Source organism: Leuresthes tenuis, unplaced genomic scaffold, assembly GCF_036924035.1.
Source record: "Leuresthes tenuis unplaced genomic scaffold, fLeuTen1.0.hap1 SCAF_12, whole genome shotgun sequence".
Lineage (NCBI taxonomy): Eukaryota > Metazoa > Chordata > Actinopteri > Atheriniformes > Atherinopsidae > Leuresthes > Leuresthes tenuis.
In genome coordinates, this window is record NW_027325366.1 from 26,365,913 (window position 1) to 26,385,833 (window position 19,921).

Below are 19,921 nucleotides of genomic sequence, written 5' to 3' on the forward strand. Positions count from 1 at the left end.
CAGGACCGCAGGACAAAGAGAGACAGATTGCATTCCATCAGATCATGGAGTTCCTAATAGGATGTACACCAGCATCTGAGCTGTAGTGCTGTTTGCCAGGTTGTCTGCAGCCACTGAAAGCCTGGCAAGCTTATTTGACCTAGATATTTAGCAGCTTAGGAGTTAGTATTTTTATGAGGATATTCTGTATTCCTCTTCTACTGAGATGCACCGATTGAACAAGTCCAAGTCTGAGGTGCATGAGAGCAGCTAAATCTTATAAGCTCATTTGACCTCACCTCAGATCTACCTTTGTTCACTTTGCAAACAAACACTGGCAGGCCTTGAAGTCATACAAATTTTCATTGCTTCTTTCTTTTCAATATCATGGTTTTCAGTCAGTTGTGACTTGCTCTGTCAGTCTAAAAGAGAGTGCAGCTTTTCCCATTAACAGTTAAATAGACTGGCTAGAGGGAGGATGTAATCTAGATGCAGTCAGGTATGGCTTCCAAACAGTGTAGCCCAAGATGAACGCAAGTAATTAGCAACCAGAGGTGTCTAATTGGCATATGCAAGTGCCACTGTGCAAGTGCCAGACTATTTTGTTTACTCAACCAAAGAAAGTACATATACCGGCTATAAAATTAGTCAAAGCATCCCCAATTAGATTGTAGTTTGAAAATTCATAAGACTGCTAGATAGATAGATAGATAGATAGATAGATAGAAAGAAACCTTCAGACATGAAAGAAAAAACACTTTTGACTGTAGAATCACACATCAAAGCAGAAGGAGAAGTGGACAGTCCATCAATAACTGTGCATCTGGCAGCCCACTTCTGGGCACAAAGCCATCTCCATCCCTGCATTTATTTCTCATTAAACAAATTTTACCCCCACCAAAACACAGCTAGAGCAGTAAAATCTAAATCTAATTTCCCTAAATGAGATCAAGCAAAAATAATCCACAGCCCCACACTTTCACAGACATAATATGTGTAAATAATCTTGAATCTCAAATGCTTGCTGCCTTTCAGTGGTTAATCTACCATTAGATACACTATTATGACTAATCACTGAGACAAAATGTTGTAAACCCTCTCTTTTGTAGTGATATGCAGCGTTCAGAAAAAAAATAATTAAAAACAGATTTTCATTTTGTCATGATGCAGTTTATGGTCATGTGCAGGATGTTAAGAGAGGAACTGTTTGGTTAAAACATTCTCACAGTATCAAAGACAACACCCAGTTAAAGAGTTGCATCTTAGCGTCAAGATAAAGGAGTTGTAGTAGTTAGCAAAAACAATAACATTACCCTGCAAAAGAATGGTTTGTAATCTTTTTTACATAAAAGATGTATTGTTTTTTGTTTAGTTATATGAAATTTCATGAGCAAAATCAGGCATCAAGTCAGGCAGAGGAGATCTACTTTGAGTCCGGAGACTATCATCTACAGTATCAGAGAGGTACGGTCACAATCCTGACAGCTTGCTTGTTTGGCCTTTTTGCATGTGCTGTGAGGACCCTATAAAATGAGAAACAAGTGCCAGCTACTGAAGTAAACATAAGTTAGGATTGAGAAGACAAAAAAAGCAAGGAGCGGCAAGTCAATGATCAGGAGAGCGACTTGCCAGGAGATCTGTCAAGGCCACCAGCCGGGAGAGCCTTGTCAGCATTTCTAATATCGTAGAAGGCAATTGAAAGTGAATACATTACCACACTGATACTTCCATGTGCATGCAACCTTGTATAATTTCACTGAAAGACAAAAAAGGTATAACCCAAGGTCATAATCCAAGCCATTCCCTGGTCAGTTTAAGGCTTCTTCAAATGAGAGTTTAGAGGATTATTAACTGCTGGAGTGGAACTTTACCATTTTCATTATTTTTATGTGGAGTTAGTAAGAAAGTAAATTAAGTAACATTTTATTACTTTATATTTATGTAAATTATATTATTTTATACAGCACATTTCAAGATAAAAATCACAAAGTGCTTCACAGTGAAATGCCGGAAACATGAAAAATATAAAAACATAACAACAAACACTAATCAGAAACAAGTTTAAAAAGATGGGTTTTCAGCTGCTTCTTAAAAGAGATCAGTGTTCCAGAGAGAGGTAGCCACTGTTGCAAAGGCTTTGTCACCATTAGTTTTTAACCATGTGTGCTGCACAGCCAGCAGACCCTGTTCACCCTGTTCCTGTTCCTCAAGGACCTGCTGGGGAGATATGGTTGCAATTCATGCAACAGCATATCAGTGTGTTGTAATTAGTTTTAGTGTCTATTAAAAAGTGTTTTTGTATTTGGTGTGAGTGCTCTATCAGATGGCAAGATAGTTATGAATCCCCAATCAATATCCAAGTATTACAAGTACAGCACAACTTGTTTTTTTATAAATTAAACACTGCAGTCTCAAACACCATGACATAGTCTCACAAAGCATCAGGTGTTACAGACTCAATTCATGTTCGGCATAATGCAACACAATTAGAAGCCTGGTGAATCCAGGATTAATCCTGAAAAACTCCAAGGACATGTGAATCACAATAGCAGGAGATAGGAATAAATGAGCTGCAATAAAAAGGTACTAATACCCTGTATTACTACAAGCTAAAAGTCTTCCCTACTTTCAGTTCTTGTGTCTACTTCTGCCATGGGAGGCAGGTTTTTTTTTTCCCTCACTAATTACTTTTGGGCAGTATAAGCATATATGATATCACATATATATATAAAAAAAAATCAAATAAGAGCCATGAAACACTATGATCCATAGGTGCAAGAATGTGCTGCATTTTGTGGGGGTGACACTGAATATTGTATTTCTGAGCTTGAGGTTTTAGGACAACTTTTTTTTTTTTCATTACAAGAGAGTGTCTGAGTGACATTCTCTTCCTTGCCCATAAGAACTCCATCCTCTCTCTGGTTTCTATGGCCCATATTTCTGGTCATATTTCTGAGTGAAATACTGATTCATTTATTTCTCTTCACACAGGAGTAAGAGAGGAAGCGATGAGCTGGACTATGACTCTAAAAGATGACTTTGGGGTCATTGCCTGGACACGGCAAGCTGGGAACTTCCTAAACCTCTTCTTCCTCCTATCTCTCTTTTCCATTCCAGTCCCTTCAGATATTGTACTTCCTAAGGACCGTCATTTCTTATGGAAAGCAGGTAAAAAATTTAATCAATCACTTTACAAATATTCCAATGATTTTCACTTTTTACCATTGCTGCTTCCATAAACATTTCCGCTAATCAAACACAAAAATTCCATTAATTTTCATTGCAACCTGTTCTATGGGGAAAGTAACCCTCTTCCTTGTGAGACACATGAATAACATAAATCTCAGTCTGCTTGACATCATCCTGCCTGCAGGTCCATATGCCTCGGTGGTGAGCATAATAATACCTTTTTCTTTTTTCTTTAAAACTGTATATTCATCCACAATCCCAGTGTGTGAGCAGCAGGGCAAGAACTGTTATTATGACGATGTATACACTGCGGTACTGCAGCTTAAGAGATTTTGGTTCACGCTAAAGAATGCGCTGTCACGATGAGAGGATGTTTTCTTACCCTAGTTACATGTAGTGGACATTGTTCTCAATGCAAAAGTACCTTTTTTGTGTTAGCATTAGATTTTTATGTAACTATCTTGTAATTTGAATGAAAACATTCACCATAAATGTATGTGAGTGATTTTTTGTAAAACTGCGCTGAAAAATGATAGCATACCTCCATCTCTTTTAAAGGACATTTTTGTGGCAAGCCCATGATTCATCCTTTCTTCGCTTCACAAATTCAGTCGAAAATGCATTTGCAAAGCAGCTTGAGGAAGAAAACTTGGCTTTCCCACACAAAAGCCCCACTTGCTGTGCGATTAGTGCTTTCATTTCTCACTCTGTGGTTGGGTAATGACACTGCCCAAGTGATAAAGAGATTGATTAATTTCACTTGAAAGAGCTTATGTTCAAAAGGGATGTAACCGGGACACCAAGTGTGAGGATTTGACATCCTTGCAGAGCTAAGATGGCTTATGAGTTGTTTCTTGACTGGAAAAAAAATCAATTTAGAAACAAGAAAGAAAGGCTCAAACTTACCAATGCATCACCTCTGACTGTATCCTCCTTACATCTGTTTGACTGAAGGAAAACTATGGGAATGGAACAAATCGTATCAAAACTCTCTGAAGTGAACTCCAACATAACAGATTTTATTCATATGATACAGTGTGGAATAAATCATAAATTGTTGCAAAGGCAAACTGTAGATGTATTTGGCACAGTTTGGTTTGAATGGACAAACATTCAATGTCTATGCATAAGTTCAAGGCATGATCCGAAGTTTATGTGAGATTATCACTAATATGAATGTCATGGCTATGTAATAGTTTCTAATGAAACAGATTGTAATTTTTTTCTTTAGCTGAGATACTGAAGACATTCTAGAGTAGTTGTAGGTAGGTTTAGAGTAGGTTTTCAGTAGGTTTTCAGAAATTTTAAATTCAAATATATTTTACATATAAAATATGCTTACAACACACTTTATGTTTGGTAAGAAATCTCAAAGCAGCTTGCACCTTCACCTGCACCTTTGGTCAATTCTTTTGATTAAAGAATTTAAGTGAATATGTTCTTTTCATGGCACAGGCCCAACCGTAAAGCACATCTTGCATATTAACAGTTGGGTTAAGATCAGGTGAAACCATTCCGATGGCCTAATGTTTGTCAGCTTTGGCCTTTGCATGTGTGGATTTGGGGGTCATTGTTTCATTGAGACATATATCTGTCTCTAAGTTACCTCTGTCAAGCTGACAGACTAATTTTATGCAGAATACATACAAAGTCACTCTCCTTCCTAATTTTTAAATTTTTTTTACCAGCTAATTACACTTCAATATATCCACTGGCAGCAAAACAGCCACAGAAAATGATGCTGTCTTCACCAAACTTAACAATTCTTGTAGTTGAATGCCTAACCTCTGCACCTCCAAATACACAGTATCTTTGGTAGTTGTGACCAGAGAACTGTCATTGTGTCATCTTACCATAAAACCTTCCTTGATCAGTCAAGGTTGTAGTTGTCACTTCTGAAGAGTTACAATATTGGGCTGAACATGGTGCAGTGGTTAGCATAGTCATCTCACAGCAAGAGGGGTCCACCCAGGGCTTTTCTGTGTGAAGTTTGCATGTTCTCCCTGTGTATGAATGTGTTCTCTCTGGGTACTCTGGCTTCCTCCCAATGTCCAAAATCATGCATATTAGGTTAATTGGGGACTCTAAAATTGTCCCTGTGAGTGTGTGTGGTTGTTTGTCGCATTTGTCTCTGTGTGATGCCCTGTGATGGACTGGTGACCTGCCCAGGGTGTACCCCACCGCTCATCTGATGACTGCAGGGATAGGCTCCAGCCCCCCAACGGTTGGATTAAGTGGGTATAGAAAATGGATGGATGGAAGATTTGCAATAAGCAGAATTTATGCTTTCATGTTTTTTTCTCAAATTGTATGTTGTAAAGTCTTTGTGCCCTAGACCAGTAAAAGCATTAAAATTCAAGTATTAAGATGATATTCATATCCATGATGAGTGTATGTAAACCTCTACAGTACAAATAGGTACAAATACGCCTTTGATTTTTAATTTGGCTCACGTGCAACTATTTTAATGCCGGAATTGTCAGCGTAGGTTAGATCTGCTTTTGCACAGCCACTTTGTTGTGTTTGGTGTGTGTATCTCGGCCAGCAGCATTGTGGGCTAAGTCTTTTATGTGAGCCAGTTCCCAGAGCTATGTGTAAGCTGCAAGTCTCAGGCTCAAACACGGAGCTGGAGTTGTTTATGCTTGACCTTCATCAATGTCTTGAGGAACAGAAAAGAGTTCTTAAATGCTGTGGCAAATGGGACTATTCGTAAACTCTTAAGAATGACCACTCAAAGACATTCCCTTTCGAATACCCGTTCATGTTTCTTTTCAGCACTGAGTCCGGAATTTACCACTAACTGAAAGGACACTGGCATGTGGTCTATCAGAAAATATCATGAGATATTAACAGGAGTTAATAACCAGGTCATTCTGTAAAGGTGTAGTGCTTCTCTGCAAAAAGTTTCCTTTTGCATGTTGTGAGAAGATGTTATTCTGACTTATCATATAAGGTAAGGGTTATAGTTCAGCTGTTTCACTCTGTGACACTGTGTGACAACACACTAGTACAGCACAGACCAATTTGTATCTATCCATGAGGTTGGCCTAATTGAATTACACTCAAATTGTTTAATTACTATTTAATGGCTTGGAACCTAATGTGGATTTTACTTTGATGCCTATCACTAATTTAAACAGCTTCGCATATTGGAATTTCTAGGTCCTGTTCTCTGTCAGGAAGGAAGTTCGCCTGATCGCAGTTAAAAAAACTGCGCAGGGAAACGTGACAAAAAACCGCCAAAGGCATTGATCGGATACTAAACCAGTCAAGCATCTTATAGATGGAAACAAAAACAATGCGGTGTCTATGCAGAGTCTATGCAAAGTCTACAGAAACCCAACCCATAACTCATCGAACCCAAAAAGATCCTCTGTGGGAGAAATTACAGTATACCCATCATTGTCTTATTGTCAAGCCCTTTAAAAGACTGGAATTAATTCCTCGAAGTTTACTTATATTATTTTACAGCCCAGTATAAAAATCAGGAATGGAATTGCTTCACTGGTACATGCAATATATCTTTTGGGTCTGCAGAGTGAATCAAAGTTTTCCTTTAGGAAATAATGAAGTTTTACTCGGTTTTTTGTCTGTTTGTTTTTATGTTTATCTGCTTGGCTGAATAGGGGATCCAACAAGTTTAGGAAAGTGAAGCATCATTAACACTAAGTGAGAAAACCCCACCTTAAATCTCACAATACATCATAGAATAGCACCATGTGCATCTGTTTTGGTTTTGCTACGGTATCATTATCGCCTTAGTTGCACCTTAAGTTTCTTCTTTTTGGGCTACTGTGTTGTTGCCAAGAGTTACTTGTAGAATTGAATAATTAGGCTATGTGGGAACATACCACTGTAGGATTCAGCTAAAGGGAAATGATAAGCAAAAGACTGAGAAATCAATAAGGGTTTTTCTTAATGAGAGGACTCTTGGCTCCTGTTGGATCACTCAAAAAGCTTATGGAACTGCCTAACCTAGTTCATACTTTGATTAATTATATGAAATGGGTTCAACTTATAAAACACAAAATGTAACCTGAATGAACTTAGCTTGACTCATTTGTTCAACTTATTAGAAACAAAAGTGGTGGCAAAAGATAGATTTTAGCATGAAGACCTTGTATTTGCAGCTTTTAAAGGCATTTCATTCCATTGACAGTAGAATTCTGCTCATATCTATGTGTTATTTTAGATGTGCATGGGATTTCTTTTTAATAAAATATAATTTCTATTATAAAAACAACACCTTAACTACTACAGCCTTAATGAAAAAGGTTAGTTGTCAAGCGAATAAGATAGTTTATCTTTTCATAAGATTTCAGGATCTAAGACGACGAGCATGAAATAATCTTTCATGAGCTTTGATGCAGTAAACATTTACATTTCATTTCATTGTCTGACTGTATGTATTTGCAAATTTGCCACACAATTGCACCATCAAATCTGAAGTCAAACACCACTGCTGCTTGAGCTTCTGTTGTTTCTCAAAATAAGCTCAGAGAAAGCAATGTGCAAGGATCAAGCCCTGTGAGGATTTTAGTTTTTAACCAAATAACCATGAATAATTTACAGAGGGCTCTTTTTTTTATTTATTTATATTTGAAGATCACATCAGGGAAATGTATCTTCAGGAGGTTGGTCTCACCAGATGAGCTGCTGCATTTGGAAAATATCTAATTACTCCATATGATTTCTTCTCTCGCAACACCCTGTTAGTTATAACCCTACCCTAACAAAGGGCACAGAAAATTTGGGCTAACATGGGTGTTGATGGAACTATTAAGATCCCCTCTTGTTGCAAAAAATATTCGCCAGATCATAAGATAAGATAAGGCATTCTTTGATGATCCACATATGGAAATTCCATCGTCCACCAGCTCACAACAAAAAAACAGACAAAACAGACGTGAGACACATTGCCACAATCGATCCAAGGGTCTAAAGGGTCCCTGTGAAGTTTTAAAGAGTTGTGCACTCAAACCTAAAAGGATGGGGTGGGGCCATTATTGCACAGGTGATAAAATAAAAACGTTCTACACATTTAGGTTAAAGAATCTGATGGCAGAGGGGACAAATGATCTCCTGAGCCTCTCTGTTCTGCATTGCGGTGAGATGAGCCATCCACTACAACTGCCTGTCTGACTAGCCAGCATGTTGTGGAGAGGGTGGTCTTTATTGTCTAGCACAGCTTGCAACTTCCTCACTGTGCCACAGAGCTCAGTGAGTCTAACTACAGTCCAATTACTGACGAAGCCTTTTTCACCAGTTTCCCCAGGCTTCTCCTGTCTGTTTCCCTGATGCTGCATACCCAGCAGACAGTGGCATAAAACAGTATACTCACCATAACTGTCTGGTAGAATATGTGGAGCATATTACAGACACCAAAGGACATCAACCTCCTGAGGAAATACAATAGACTCTGTCCCTTCTTGTACAGAGTCTCTGTTCCAGGGCCAATCCAGCTGGTGGCCAAAGTGGCAGCCTAGATATTTGTAGGTCTCCACTAAATGTCTACATTCTGGATCTGCACTGGCTGAGGAGAAGGCCCAGTCCTGCGGAAATCCACCACCATTTCTTTGGTCTTCGCAGTGTTCAAAAGCAGACTGTTCTTATTACTCCACTCTCTAAAGGCCTCCATCATCTGTCTGTACTCATCCTCCTGTCCATTCCTGATGTATGCCACAATCGCAGTATCATCCAAATAGTTATGGAAATTGCAGGACGTGGAGTTGTACACAAAGTCTGTTTTGTTCCGGTGTGAACAGGAAGGAAGCCAAAGTAGTTCCCGCAGAACCGGGACCTTACCCAGCTGTAGGCTCTGGTTGAAGATTATCTGGAATAATCATCTTAAGCACCTGTGGGCAAACCCCATTAGGTCCAGCTGCCTTTGCCAGCCTCAGTCTCCATAGTTCTGTTCTAACCTCATCTACAGTGAATTATGGTGCAGATGAGTGTCCCAGAGTAGAAGAAGAAGAGGTATCAGTAGTGTCGGCATTTGTTGAACTGAAGACCGCAGAAGCTGGGTCCCTAGTTGCAATGGAGGTGCAGGTACTGGTACTAGGTGTGGGGATTCTTGCAAGGTTCAGGCTTCTTGGAGAGATTGTTGGGCTGCAGATGGGGGGCAGGGTTGAAAACACTAACAGTGGAAGGATGATCAGCAGCCAATTTGTCAAACCTGTTGATAGCCAATGTCTTACATTAAAAATCATAACATGTCTATGTCTTGTCTAGCGTGTGTGAATTCCGACTTTTTCAATGCTGTAGAAATAATTAAAGACGACAGCCTCCGTAAATTGTAACATGCCTACATTTAGATTAAGTCAAATTTTAGCAGAAGTTATATTGCACTGTCTACCATATTCAGAAGTGCTCATAAAGGGAGAGGGAGAGGGAGGAGATGGATTGTATTGTTACACCACCATCCAAAATACTTCTTTGTCAGTTGGTAAAATTATATGGTTATGGTTAGATGATAATAATACATGATTAGAGTTAGAGAACGAATTGTCAATGTTATCTGTGATCAAACTGAATACACAGTGAGAGGTTTGCTTCATATCAACTGAGTACTGCTATATACAAAATATAAGGCAAATTTAAAATACAGCAATCTCCCATTTTCTGCCTTTTTATTGAGACAGCACTACATCTTGGATTTGTGAACAAGCACACCTTTTGTTTTCTGATCCTGCTCTGAAACATAAAAGCACAACAACAAATTATACATTTAGTTTTTATGTGACCTGTGCTATTAGTTTAAAGATCCTTGAAAGAGAATGCTAAGCTGTAAAGAACAAATAAGGAATTTATGATAAAACAGGATATTGTAGAAAATTATGAATGTGTTTCCAGGCCACTCTGTGACCCGATTATTCACATAAGCTGAGACCGAGGCAGGCGAAACCCCCAGTGTTCATAAATCTGAAAATCACAAAGAGCCTTCAATTTAACCTGGAACTGCACATTTTTTCAAGCTGATTTATTATTCTATATTTATGTTTTAGTCTGACATTTGATCCAATAGATTTTCATAGAGCTGTGATTGATACTCTTTCTTTTTCATCTCACTGCACAACTGGAATACTGCAATAAACTTTGTCAGGTAAATGTGACACTATAGTATAAAATGTCACAAACACATTGTTTCCTCTTTGTTTTAGCCTTCCAGGAATTTTCCACTCCTTAAAAGGGTGCTTTTCAAAAATGTTCTCTCAGGTCAAAACAAAGTCTCACTCTGTATATAATCTTACCACTACACTATCCAGTAATTTGTGGGGCTTGGCAGTTTATCTGTTTCCTGTACATTTGCACAAATGCTGTTTGATTACAATATTAAGTAGTGGAATGTGGCATGTTATCCGCCTTCATGATTCTCTTTTGGGTAGGCAAAATGTAGCACACGATCAGCATCTTCGGGAATAAAATCCACAGCTGACTATTGATCTGAGACTGAAAATATTTTGCCCCAGTTAGATATTCCATATTTCAAACCTATTCTGCATTCTTCAATATTGCTGTGAGCGTAAAGAGACTGTTAAAGATAAAGTACCAATAAGGCAAGTGATAAACTGAGTTTCTGCTTTGTCTAATTTTAACTGGGCAAAAATTCCTGCTATTAAAGCAACGTTGACAAATTTTGACACATCTCTTAAAAAGCCCTAATGATTTTTCAATTGATATGTCATCTTGAAGTTGCATCCTTCCTTCAGACTGGCATGAAACTGATTGAGGTCATCATAAAAGCCTGTGGCAACTCTCACGAGAGCTACAAGGCAGAAGACTGGTAACACTCAGATCTTTAATCCCATGAGAATATTCTCTCTGAATAGTTAGCTTTCCAAGCATCTCTCTGCTCAGAAGTCCCTTTCAAATAGCAGAGGCCTTTCACATCACTCCTTTACAAAACGTTCCAATTCTGAACAAATCTCCCACAGTTTGAATTTTTCATAAGAGGATTGAAGAAGGAATTGGGAAAGACATAAGACTAGTTTGTAACTGGAGACAGAAGTAATTATAAAGAGTTCACGTGACCACTGAAAATATTCCGCCTAGGGTGCTACTTTGTAAATGATGGAAATCAAAAATTGAAGGTCATCTTGTTGCTGAATGGTTCCTACAGCTTATTTTAATACTGATAATAAAATAATAAAGCGTAGAGGCTATTCATCATTCTACAGCATTAATAAATACAGAGCTATAGTTGTAATATTAAACTGATTATTTGGCATTTCTGCAATCTCTCTTATTTTATACAATGAAACAACCACACAAACAAGTGTGCATGTTGAATATCGGCAAAGTTTTCACACATGAAAACCAGAGATTTTCAGGAGAATATGCAGATGATTTGGTCCAGACTTTTTTCTGTAATTGCTGTTTGACAGCTTCCTTCTGGAGATGTGTTCTCAATATTAAAACTTTGAAGGAAAAAGTGTGGGAGAGCTTCTGTCTCCAGCTCGCAGGAGGGACAGCATGATGAAGAAATTATGCTGTAGAAATCACTGATAGTGATAGTGGATGACGCTCCTTGTCTTGTTGATATCAAGCCCACATGTATTTGTCCATATCTACAATTGCGGTGAGCGAGGGGAAAGCGGCATACAGGTCAACAGAGAGGACCAACCAGTAGACTCTCACACTCACTCACACACATAGAGTAAATGCTTCCGTTTTTTTGCTGCTTTGTTCCCACACTGTCTCATCTACTGATGTTCCCCAAGATTTTACTTGGGCGTTGGGTGGAAAATCTGTGGAAGCAGTCTGGAGCGAGTGCTTCAGATATTTACCACCACTCTAGGACATCTTTTAAGACTCCAGTGTGTGTGTGAAAATGGCTTATTCTGTTTAACCCACAAATCAGGTGGTTACACACACCATAATGATAGTAATGTTTGCAAAAAATGAAAGCACAACTGAAATAGTCTTCTAGATTTCAATGTGTCCATATCATCATCATCACACAAGCAAGAAAAAAAAGTCACAATGCTAAATCTGATTAGTCAACAGCTTGAAATCCTTTAATGTATATTAAGTAAAACTGCTGAGAGGAGGTTTTTCTTTTCTGCTGCTGCAAATTTGCCCAAGTACAAAGAATCCGGTAAATCAGCAATGAGGAGAGCTAGACAGGAGAACACCTTTCTCTTTGACGCTTTACTAAGAACTTGAGAGTGTTAAGTTTTCAGGCTGATGAGTGTCTTTGTACTTTTGGTTTTACACATGAAAAGGTCAGACACAAAAAGAAAAAAAAACAAATAAAGGCAAATTGTCTCTGCATGGAATCTGCATGGTTCTAAGCAACTTCTTCTGTTGCACAATGCAAAATAAATTAAGGTACTGTGTCATGAAGCATTATTACTTTTTCGTTCTGATTCTGTCAGGGTTCTTATGCTCTAAATGCTCTCTAGAGAGAAAGCGTCTTTGTAATTTCAGATTTTTAAAAAAGCTAGTTGCTGCATTAACAAAACACTGCAAGCCGGTTGTAATTACAATAGTTTTAATGAGACGAGCTCCTCTTCGCTTTGCAAAAAATAAGCCTGGACGTCTCAACGACTCTTTGACATCATTAGTCCTGGAAGAAACTGCAGGATATGCAAAGGGATCTGAAACCCAAACACTAAAGAAGAAAAACAAAAAGCCATCCTTTGTGTTAATCTTCTTTTTTGCAGTTTCCCTGACAAGCTGCTCTCCATGCCGGATTGTGCTGCCTTTGTCAGCACAAGTGGTTACACCTCCACTGCAAACGGAGCTACATGTAAATAGGATACCTACAAAGAGATTTCTTATTTCTTCTTGGAAGTCACTCTCAATTTACATATCTATATGATTTTTTTTAAAAAAAGTTAAAAACAAAATATTTATGTCTTGGGGAAGATTTTTATATTCACTGAAAATCTCATTTCAAAACTATGGAGGATGGGAAATCTTTGCATTATACACAATGAGAGAGAAAAGAGAAATGTTAATAACCTCCTCTGAGTTTGAACAGGAGCATCTTCAGAGACCTGTTAAAATAGTTAAAATCTACTGTGTTTACTCTGTATTTGACCCAGCTGGGAACACACTGGAGAGATAGTGAGGTGAAATAGATTTTTATTCCTTCCTGAGAAACACTCCCATATGAGTTGTTTTCTGATTGCAGAGCACTGTCTATCAGAGAGCGCTTGTTCTATTTTACCCTTTGATCAACTGCTGTGCTCAAGCAGACTCATCAAAACAGAGGATCTAGTGGAAGAAAGAGGAGAGCGGCTGAGTGAAAAGGATTGCAGTGGGATTATCCTGCCAGTATTAGTAGCAAATTCAAATTATACCTTTGAATGATAGGTATGTCACTCATTAAACAGCAAAACAACAAGTTGAAAATAGGGCATGAATGGAACTTAGTCTCAGGGCAAAATGTGAAAGTCATGAAAGCACAATCTTTTTGTGTCCACAAACACAATTTTTGCAGGTTTTTCTTGCGACTACTGAACATGAAAACAACTTAACAGATAAACACATAGATAGGTTATATATTATATATGACATGGTTAAGATAGGGAATAAAGAATTTTTGAAATGCTATTTTTGCACTGTATAACAATATATTTTCCTGCTTTACTGGCTGCAGAGTCTCACCCCCCTAGCTCAAGACATGAAAAAGCTGGACATATGATCCAGACATCCTGATGGTAAGGAAAAAAATACAGATTTCGTTTTCATCTGCACAAATACAAAACTTCTGCTTCATGACAGTTTCACATTTTGCCTTGAAACCAGGCTGACACGTAAATGAGATCTGGGCTCTGCTCCAGGAAGGAGATACGTGAAGCTATCAGGATGACTCTCCTCAGAAGTCCTGTCACCTTCAAATTCTTTTATATTCTACTGGCAAAAGCAAATTTGTCCTATTTTTTTTCCTTTATTTGTTGTTGTTAAATGAACAAATATGCAACAAATGCCTAACAATTTACATTAACTTATTTTCCAAGATGTGAATTGTGACAGCGAACATTTTAGATTTAAGTTTTTTTCTCCATTGTCCACTCTTGAGATACTTGTTAATATAAGACAGAAGACGTATGCTCCACCTTTACACCACAGTCACTCATTGACCCTAATTTAATACTTTTGTTGCCACCACCATGAATGCAAATAAACTTCAGCAACAATGCATGGTTGTTTTTATACCCAGAAAACCAGCAACCAGTCTCACCTTTGTGAGGTAAAGTTTTTAATAAAGTTGTCCCTGACCTGACAGGACCCAATGAGTTGGTTTATTAATCTTTTTTTGATTGACAGGAAAATGTCTCCACTCTGAACTGACTTCAATTTGTGTCAGTTTGTCAGTGTCAGTTTACCCTCTGAATCAATGCACTTTACTAAGGGTGGGTCTTATTTTCTTTTTTTTATGAATTCTCTCATTGTGAGTGTTGAGACTTTTCTGAACTTGTCAAAACTTTTTGCTCACTTTATCCAAAGCCTTTCTCATCTGTCAACACAACAAAATACATTGTGGACAAAGTGGAACACTTTAACACTTCGTTCTCTCTCAACCCAACCACCACCAAAGCACCTCATTTTAGATATCTTACTAATATATAGATGAATCTCTGCCTGGATGTCTGTTTGTTCCTTTCATAGCTCGACAGCCTTCTCTACTTCAGTTGCTTTATTATGTGTTACCTGAGATTGGAGTGGGTGCAGTGTCTAGTTGCATGATTCACGGAATGATGTGGCAGCTAAAGACTAATTAAAGACTTTCACAACATTTAGACAGTCAAGATGCCACTGAATATAATTGGAGTTTTTGTAGAAAACATTATTTCACTTGGAAGAACGTTTATTTTCTAAGTTTGTCCATGTTCCACTTACACCTCTGCACTTTGTAATTTATTCTCAGTCAGTTATATCACTTTGCTTATTTTTATTCATCCTGTCCTGGGATGAGCAGCTGAATAATTATTTGTTGTTGAGAGCAGTGGGAGAGCTGGATCAACTTATTGGACTCAGTGGGCACAACAATGCAATTCAATTAATTCTGTTAATGCTTAGATTTTTTGCTTTTATGAAGTAATCCTGTTATCCTCTTTTTTGCGGAGGTGGGGGTGGTTGTGGGGGCGGTGACTTTTCATTCTCGTGGTACACTTCACAGTTTGCAATTTAGTGCTTTAACTACAACAGGTAAGGGTCATTTCATTACTGTGGAAAGAAATTAAATGTGTGAAGTCACATGAGACATAACCTTAACCCTGAATTTCAGACAATTTAAAGCCTGAACAAAGTATACAATGACTGAATGATTGAAAGTGTTATAACAGGGTATGTACCAGTCTGCTGCCGTTTTGTATTTCTGCTTTCACTCAAGGATTGTTGCTCTTTTTATACTTTTGTTTATCAGTCTCAGTCTGCTAAATGCAAACGTCAACATATGCATTGATACAGTGCTAGCCTACTGACGCTAAGCACAGACAACATGGTTTACCATATGTGTCACAATGGTTGAATTTGCACAGATAGAAAGAAATAGTGTCTCACAAATTTCAAAAGATGATGAATGTCAACAGGGTTTATCAGAATCCTCCGGCATTTTTTGGAGTTGTTAAAGTTTTTTAGTAAATCCAATAAATCACACCATCCATGTAACTTTAACCAAAGCTTCAGTAATAATATTTTAATAAACAGATTTGCTGTCTTAAGAAACATTTACGTTAGAGGAAGACTATGGCTAGGGAAACAATATATATATATGTATTTCATCGTTTTGAGAGAATAGTTATCTAGTACCCAACAAAGTTTCATTCTCCCCAACAAGGTGGTTCTCAGGACTTCATTTTCCCATCCTTAAAAAAATGTATGACTATATATAGAACCTGAAGTTGTAACTTCGAACTTGTGAGAAACTCAAGTGGGAGCGCAGTTCACAGAGATTAAAATGAGGCCTTCACAAAGTTGCATTTCAATTAGATCTAACGAAGTGAGAGAACACGGCTGCAATGTGAAACAGACGGTGATGGGAAAAGGGTGCTGGTGGGTTTTGCTTTAGGGGTGCTAAAGGGGTTTCCTTGATCAGTGATCTTTCTTTCTCAAACTGGCTATTTTTTTGGCAGCATAAGGCCTGAGCCTGTGAATGGAAGTAGAAACTCAATGAAAGGGTATTTTTAAATTCAAGTTTTTTTTATTTTTATGAATTTCTTATTTTCTTGCCACCCAGCTGGAGTGTGGAAGTCATTTATTCGATGGGTGAGGTGCGGTTTGTGTCACCATCATTTTTTGTCAAGTGGGTTCACACGCAGAGGTCTGATTTCCTCTCCTTTCTTTAGCTGTGAACATGTATGGGTGTAACGGAGTAAATAGTTATTATTCCACTTGCCTTTATTATTTTAATATTGGAAGTTACTGCATTATGTGTGGTATGTTGGCTCTTGGGCCTCTCCTCCTTAATGCTGGCGTGGTTACGTCATCAGCTGCATCTGATAGACGTCAGTGTTGGGACGGATGTGTCCGAGGTAAGTCGGTTCCTTTTTAGCAGTCTGTATGTGGGAGTTATTTTTAAGTTCCTTCATTAAGCATTTCCATTCCCCTGCAGTATGTGTGACCCAACTGTGAATTAACCGTGCCTGACCACCATTCTCACGTGTTATGCAGGTAAATGCATATTTTGTTCATTTTGTATATTGTCAGTATTGGGACGGATGCATCCGAGTATGTGTGTGACCCAACTGTGAATTAACCGTGCCTGACCAGCATTCTCACGTGTTATGCAGGAGAGAATAAACGACCGGTGCAGGCGAAATCAAACCAGTCTCAATACCATTCCTAAAACACAACGCAGGGTACTATCAGAGAAAGAGAGAACTGAACCTGCCAGTACCAAGGACTGGCTTGGTTACATGGGCACACTCTTGATTATTAATTTACATATAAAATATTATTTGCTCTCCATGACATGTCAAAGTAGCTGTCAGATATGGTAATGACAGCAATACTAAATAAAGAAACACAATTTCACTCTATGTGAAAGTGAGACACTAACCTGTGAAACAGAAAAAATCACTTCTGATTTTCATGTTAATGTCATTATAACCTTGAACAGAGCAAAAACTGTTGACTGGAAAAAAGTAACAAAGGGATCAGAAGTTCAGGGCAAAAGAAACCCTGCAGAAGTAAAAAATAAATAAATTAGAACAGTCCCTCACAAAGAAGAGGCGAAAACAGAATGGGGTTGTTGGACTGAGTTCATCACACAGTGTAAAAGAAACTGCTCTGTGAAACCTAAAATGGCAGATTAGTCAGCTATCATCTTGTGCCAGTAAACAAATCTATAAATACTCGCTCTGTTCTCGAAATAACATCAACAAGGTCTTACAAGAACACCAAAAAAGGATCCCAATGCATAACCATGAAGAACAGTGGCAGTCATATATAGCAAAGAGTAGAATATGTTATAAAAGCTGATTTAAAAAAAACAAAATTGTTATCATACTCATGAGCATGCTTTGTGAAAGTTCTTGTTTCTTGTTTAGTTTATTTAGTTTATTTTTTTGAGCTATTATAAAGCTATGCATCACAGTTTGCACATGCAGTGACCAGCTATTGACTGACATAGTTACATGATATTACTGACATTATAATTTACAAGTGTGAGAGAAAGAAATAAGTGTGCAAATATCATTAAGATGAAGTCTTTCATGAAGGCTCGCTGTGCCACACCTGGACAGATGTAAGCTATACGTCCATCCATCCATCCATTGTCTTCCGCTTATCCGAGGTCAGGTCACGGGAAACTCAGAAATTCCTCCCCCCACCTCCTCCTTGGGGATCCCAAGGTGTTACTAGGCCAGAAGCGATATATAATCCTTCCAGTGAGGTCTGGGTCTGTCCCGGGCCTCCTGCCCATAAAACCTCCAAAGGGAGGCGACCAGGAGGCATCCTAACCGGATGCTGTAACTACCGCAACTGACTCCTTTTGATGCAAAGGAGCAGCGGCTCTACTCCATGTTCTCTCTGGATGGCCAAGCTCCTGACTCTGTGTCTAAGGTTGAGCCTAGCCACCCTCTGAAGGAAGCAAAATTTCAGCCGCTTGTATCCACGACCTCATTCTTTAAGTCACTACCCAGATCTTGTGACCATATATGAGGGTTGGAACGAAGATGGATTAGTAAATTGAAAGCCTTACCTTCTGGATGAGCTCCATCTTTATCACAATGGACCGAAGCACAACATGACCTCATTACTCCTGACAAAGACCCAATCTATCTGTCCATCTCACACTCCAACTTACCATCACTCGTGATAAAGATGCCGAGTTACTTAAACTTCTGTGCCTCAGACAGGGACTCACTCAGAACCTGAGGGAACATATTAGATTATGTTATACAGGGACTGAATAGCTTGTAAAAGTGACTACAGTACTCCAGACTCCTGCAGCACCCCCCACAGAACTCCCCAAGAAACACAGTCGTAAGCCTTCTCCATGTCCACAAAACACATGCAGACTGGATGGTCATACTCCCATGAACCCCTCAGCAACTGGTCTACTGTTCCACGACCTAGTTGAAAACCACACAGCTCCTGAATCTAAAGTTTCGACAATCGGTCGGAGCCTCCTCTCCAACACCCTGAAGTAAACTTTCCCAGCGTGGCTGAGTAGTGTGATCCCCTTGTAGTTGGAACACACTCTTTGCTCCCCTTTCTTAAAAATGGGAGTGTCACACCTTAATGCAGTGCGGACCCCGGTGCGGCCACAGAGTCAGGAGAAACAAAGCTCTTAGTTCAAACAATTATTTGAGAACAGAAAATTCTCACACAGAGAAAAACCTGGCCTGGTGAGCAGAGAAGTCGGCCAGCAGGATCGGTAAAAAAAACCAAAGTACTCCAAGAACTGAAAGTAATCCACAAAAATATTAAATGTCAAGATCCAGGTTATTAACCAAACAGGCATAACAAAATCATTAAGACACTAGCGAAGAATGGCAGAGAAGACCAGGTATTTAAACTAATGGGGCAATCAAGGGAAGATGGAACACAGGTGAGTCAAGAACAGGGAGGCACCATAGGTGTTCATAGGTGTTGACCCAGACATGCAACACTGAAGAAGCGTGTCAGTCAAGACATGCCAAGAATACTTTTGCACACCACACTTTTCAGTTTAAAAAAAAAAAAAAATCATGTATAATTTTCTGTGTACTTCACAATTGTGTGCAAATTTGTGTTGGCCTTTCACATAAAATTCCAATAAAATATGTTTATGTTTTTGGTCGTAACGTGACTATATGTGTAAAAGTTCAAGGGGAATGAATACTTTTACAAGCCACTGTATATCTAGTTGATGCCACTCCACATCACACACGAGCTCAGGCTCTTTTCCCGCCAGTGGGATGATATTCCATATCCAAAGAGCCTGTTTGCACCATATCTAAACACTGAATTTTTCCATAGGCTCATGCTTTTTGATGACTTTTAATTATCTTCCATCTCAAAAAGGAAATGATAACAAAAGAAAACCCAGAAATAAAATACACCCTATTTCCACACATAAAGTGGAACAAGTCACTGGGAGTATGTTTAAAAGCATGAATATACCATGAGACCTGGCTAATTTCACACTAGACAGTCAGTAAAATTTTAGTATGGATTAAAGCATGGCTATAATGATATTTATTATAATGATATGGGTGAACTTATTCAGAGCAACGGTTTAAGAAAAAAAACCCCACAAAGATCTATATATCTGGTAGCAATCAGATAATCATCATAATTAGTCGACCATATAGGT

General features: G+C 38.5%; 1 protein-coding gene across 1 annotated transcript in view; it reads left to right on the forward strand.

The window, feature by feature from the left end:
- The window catches only part of thsd7ba (thrombospondin, type I, domain containing 7Ba), a 179,877-nt gene that overhangs the window by 45,320 nt on the left and 114,636 nt on the right, over window positions 1-19,921 (forward strand). The window contains exon 3 of the mRNA XM_072397299.1: window positions 2,971-3,147. Within this exon, the coding sequence (XP_072253400.1) occupies window positions 2,988-3,147 (160 nt within the window). The 5' untranslated portion in view covers window positions 2,971-2,987. The remainder of the gene's footprint in view (window positions 1-2,970; window positions 3,148-19,921) is intronic.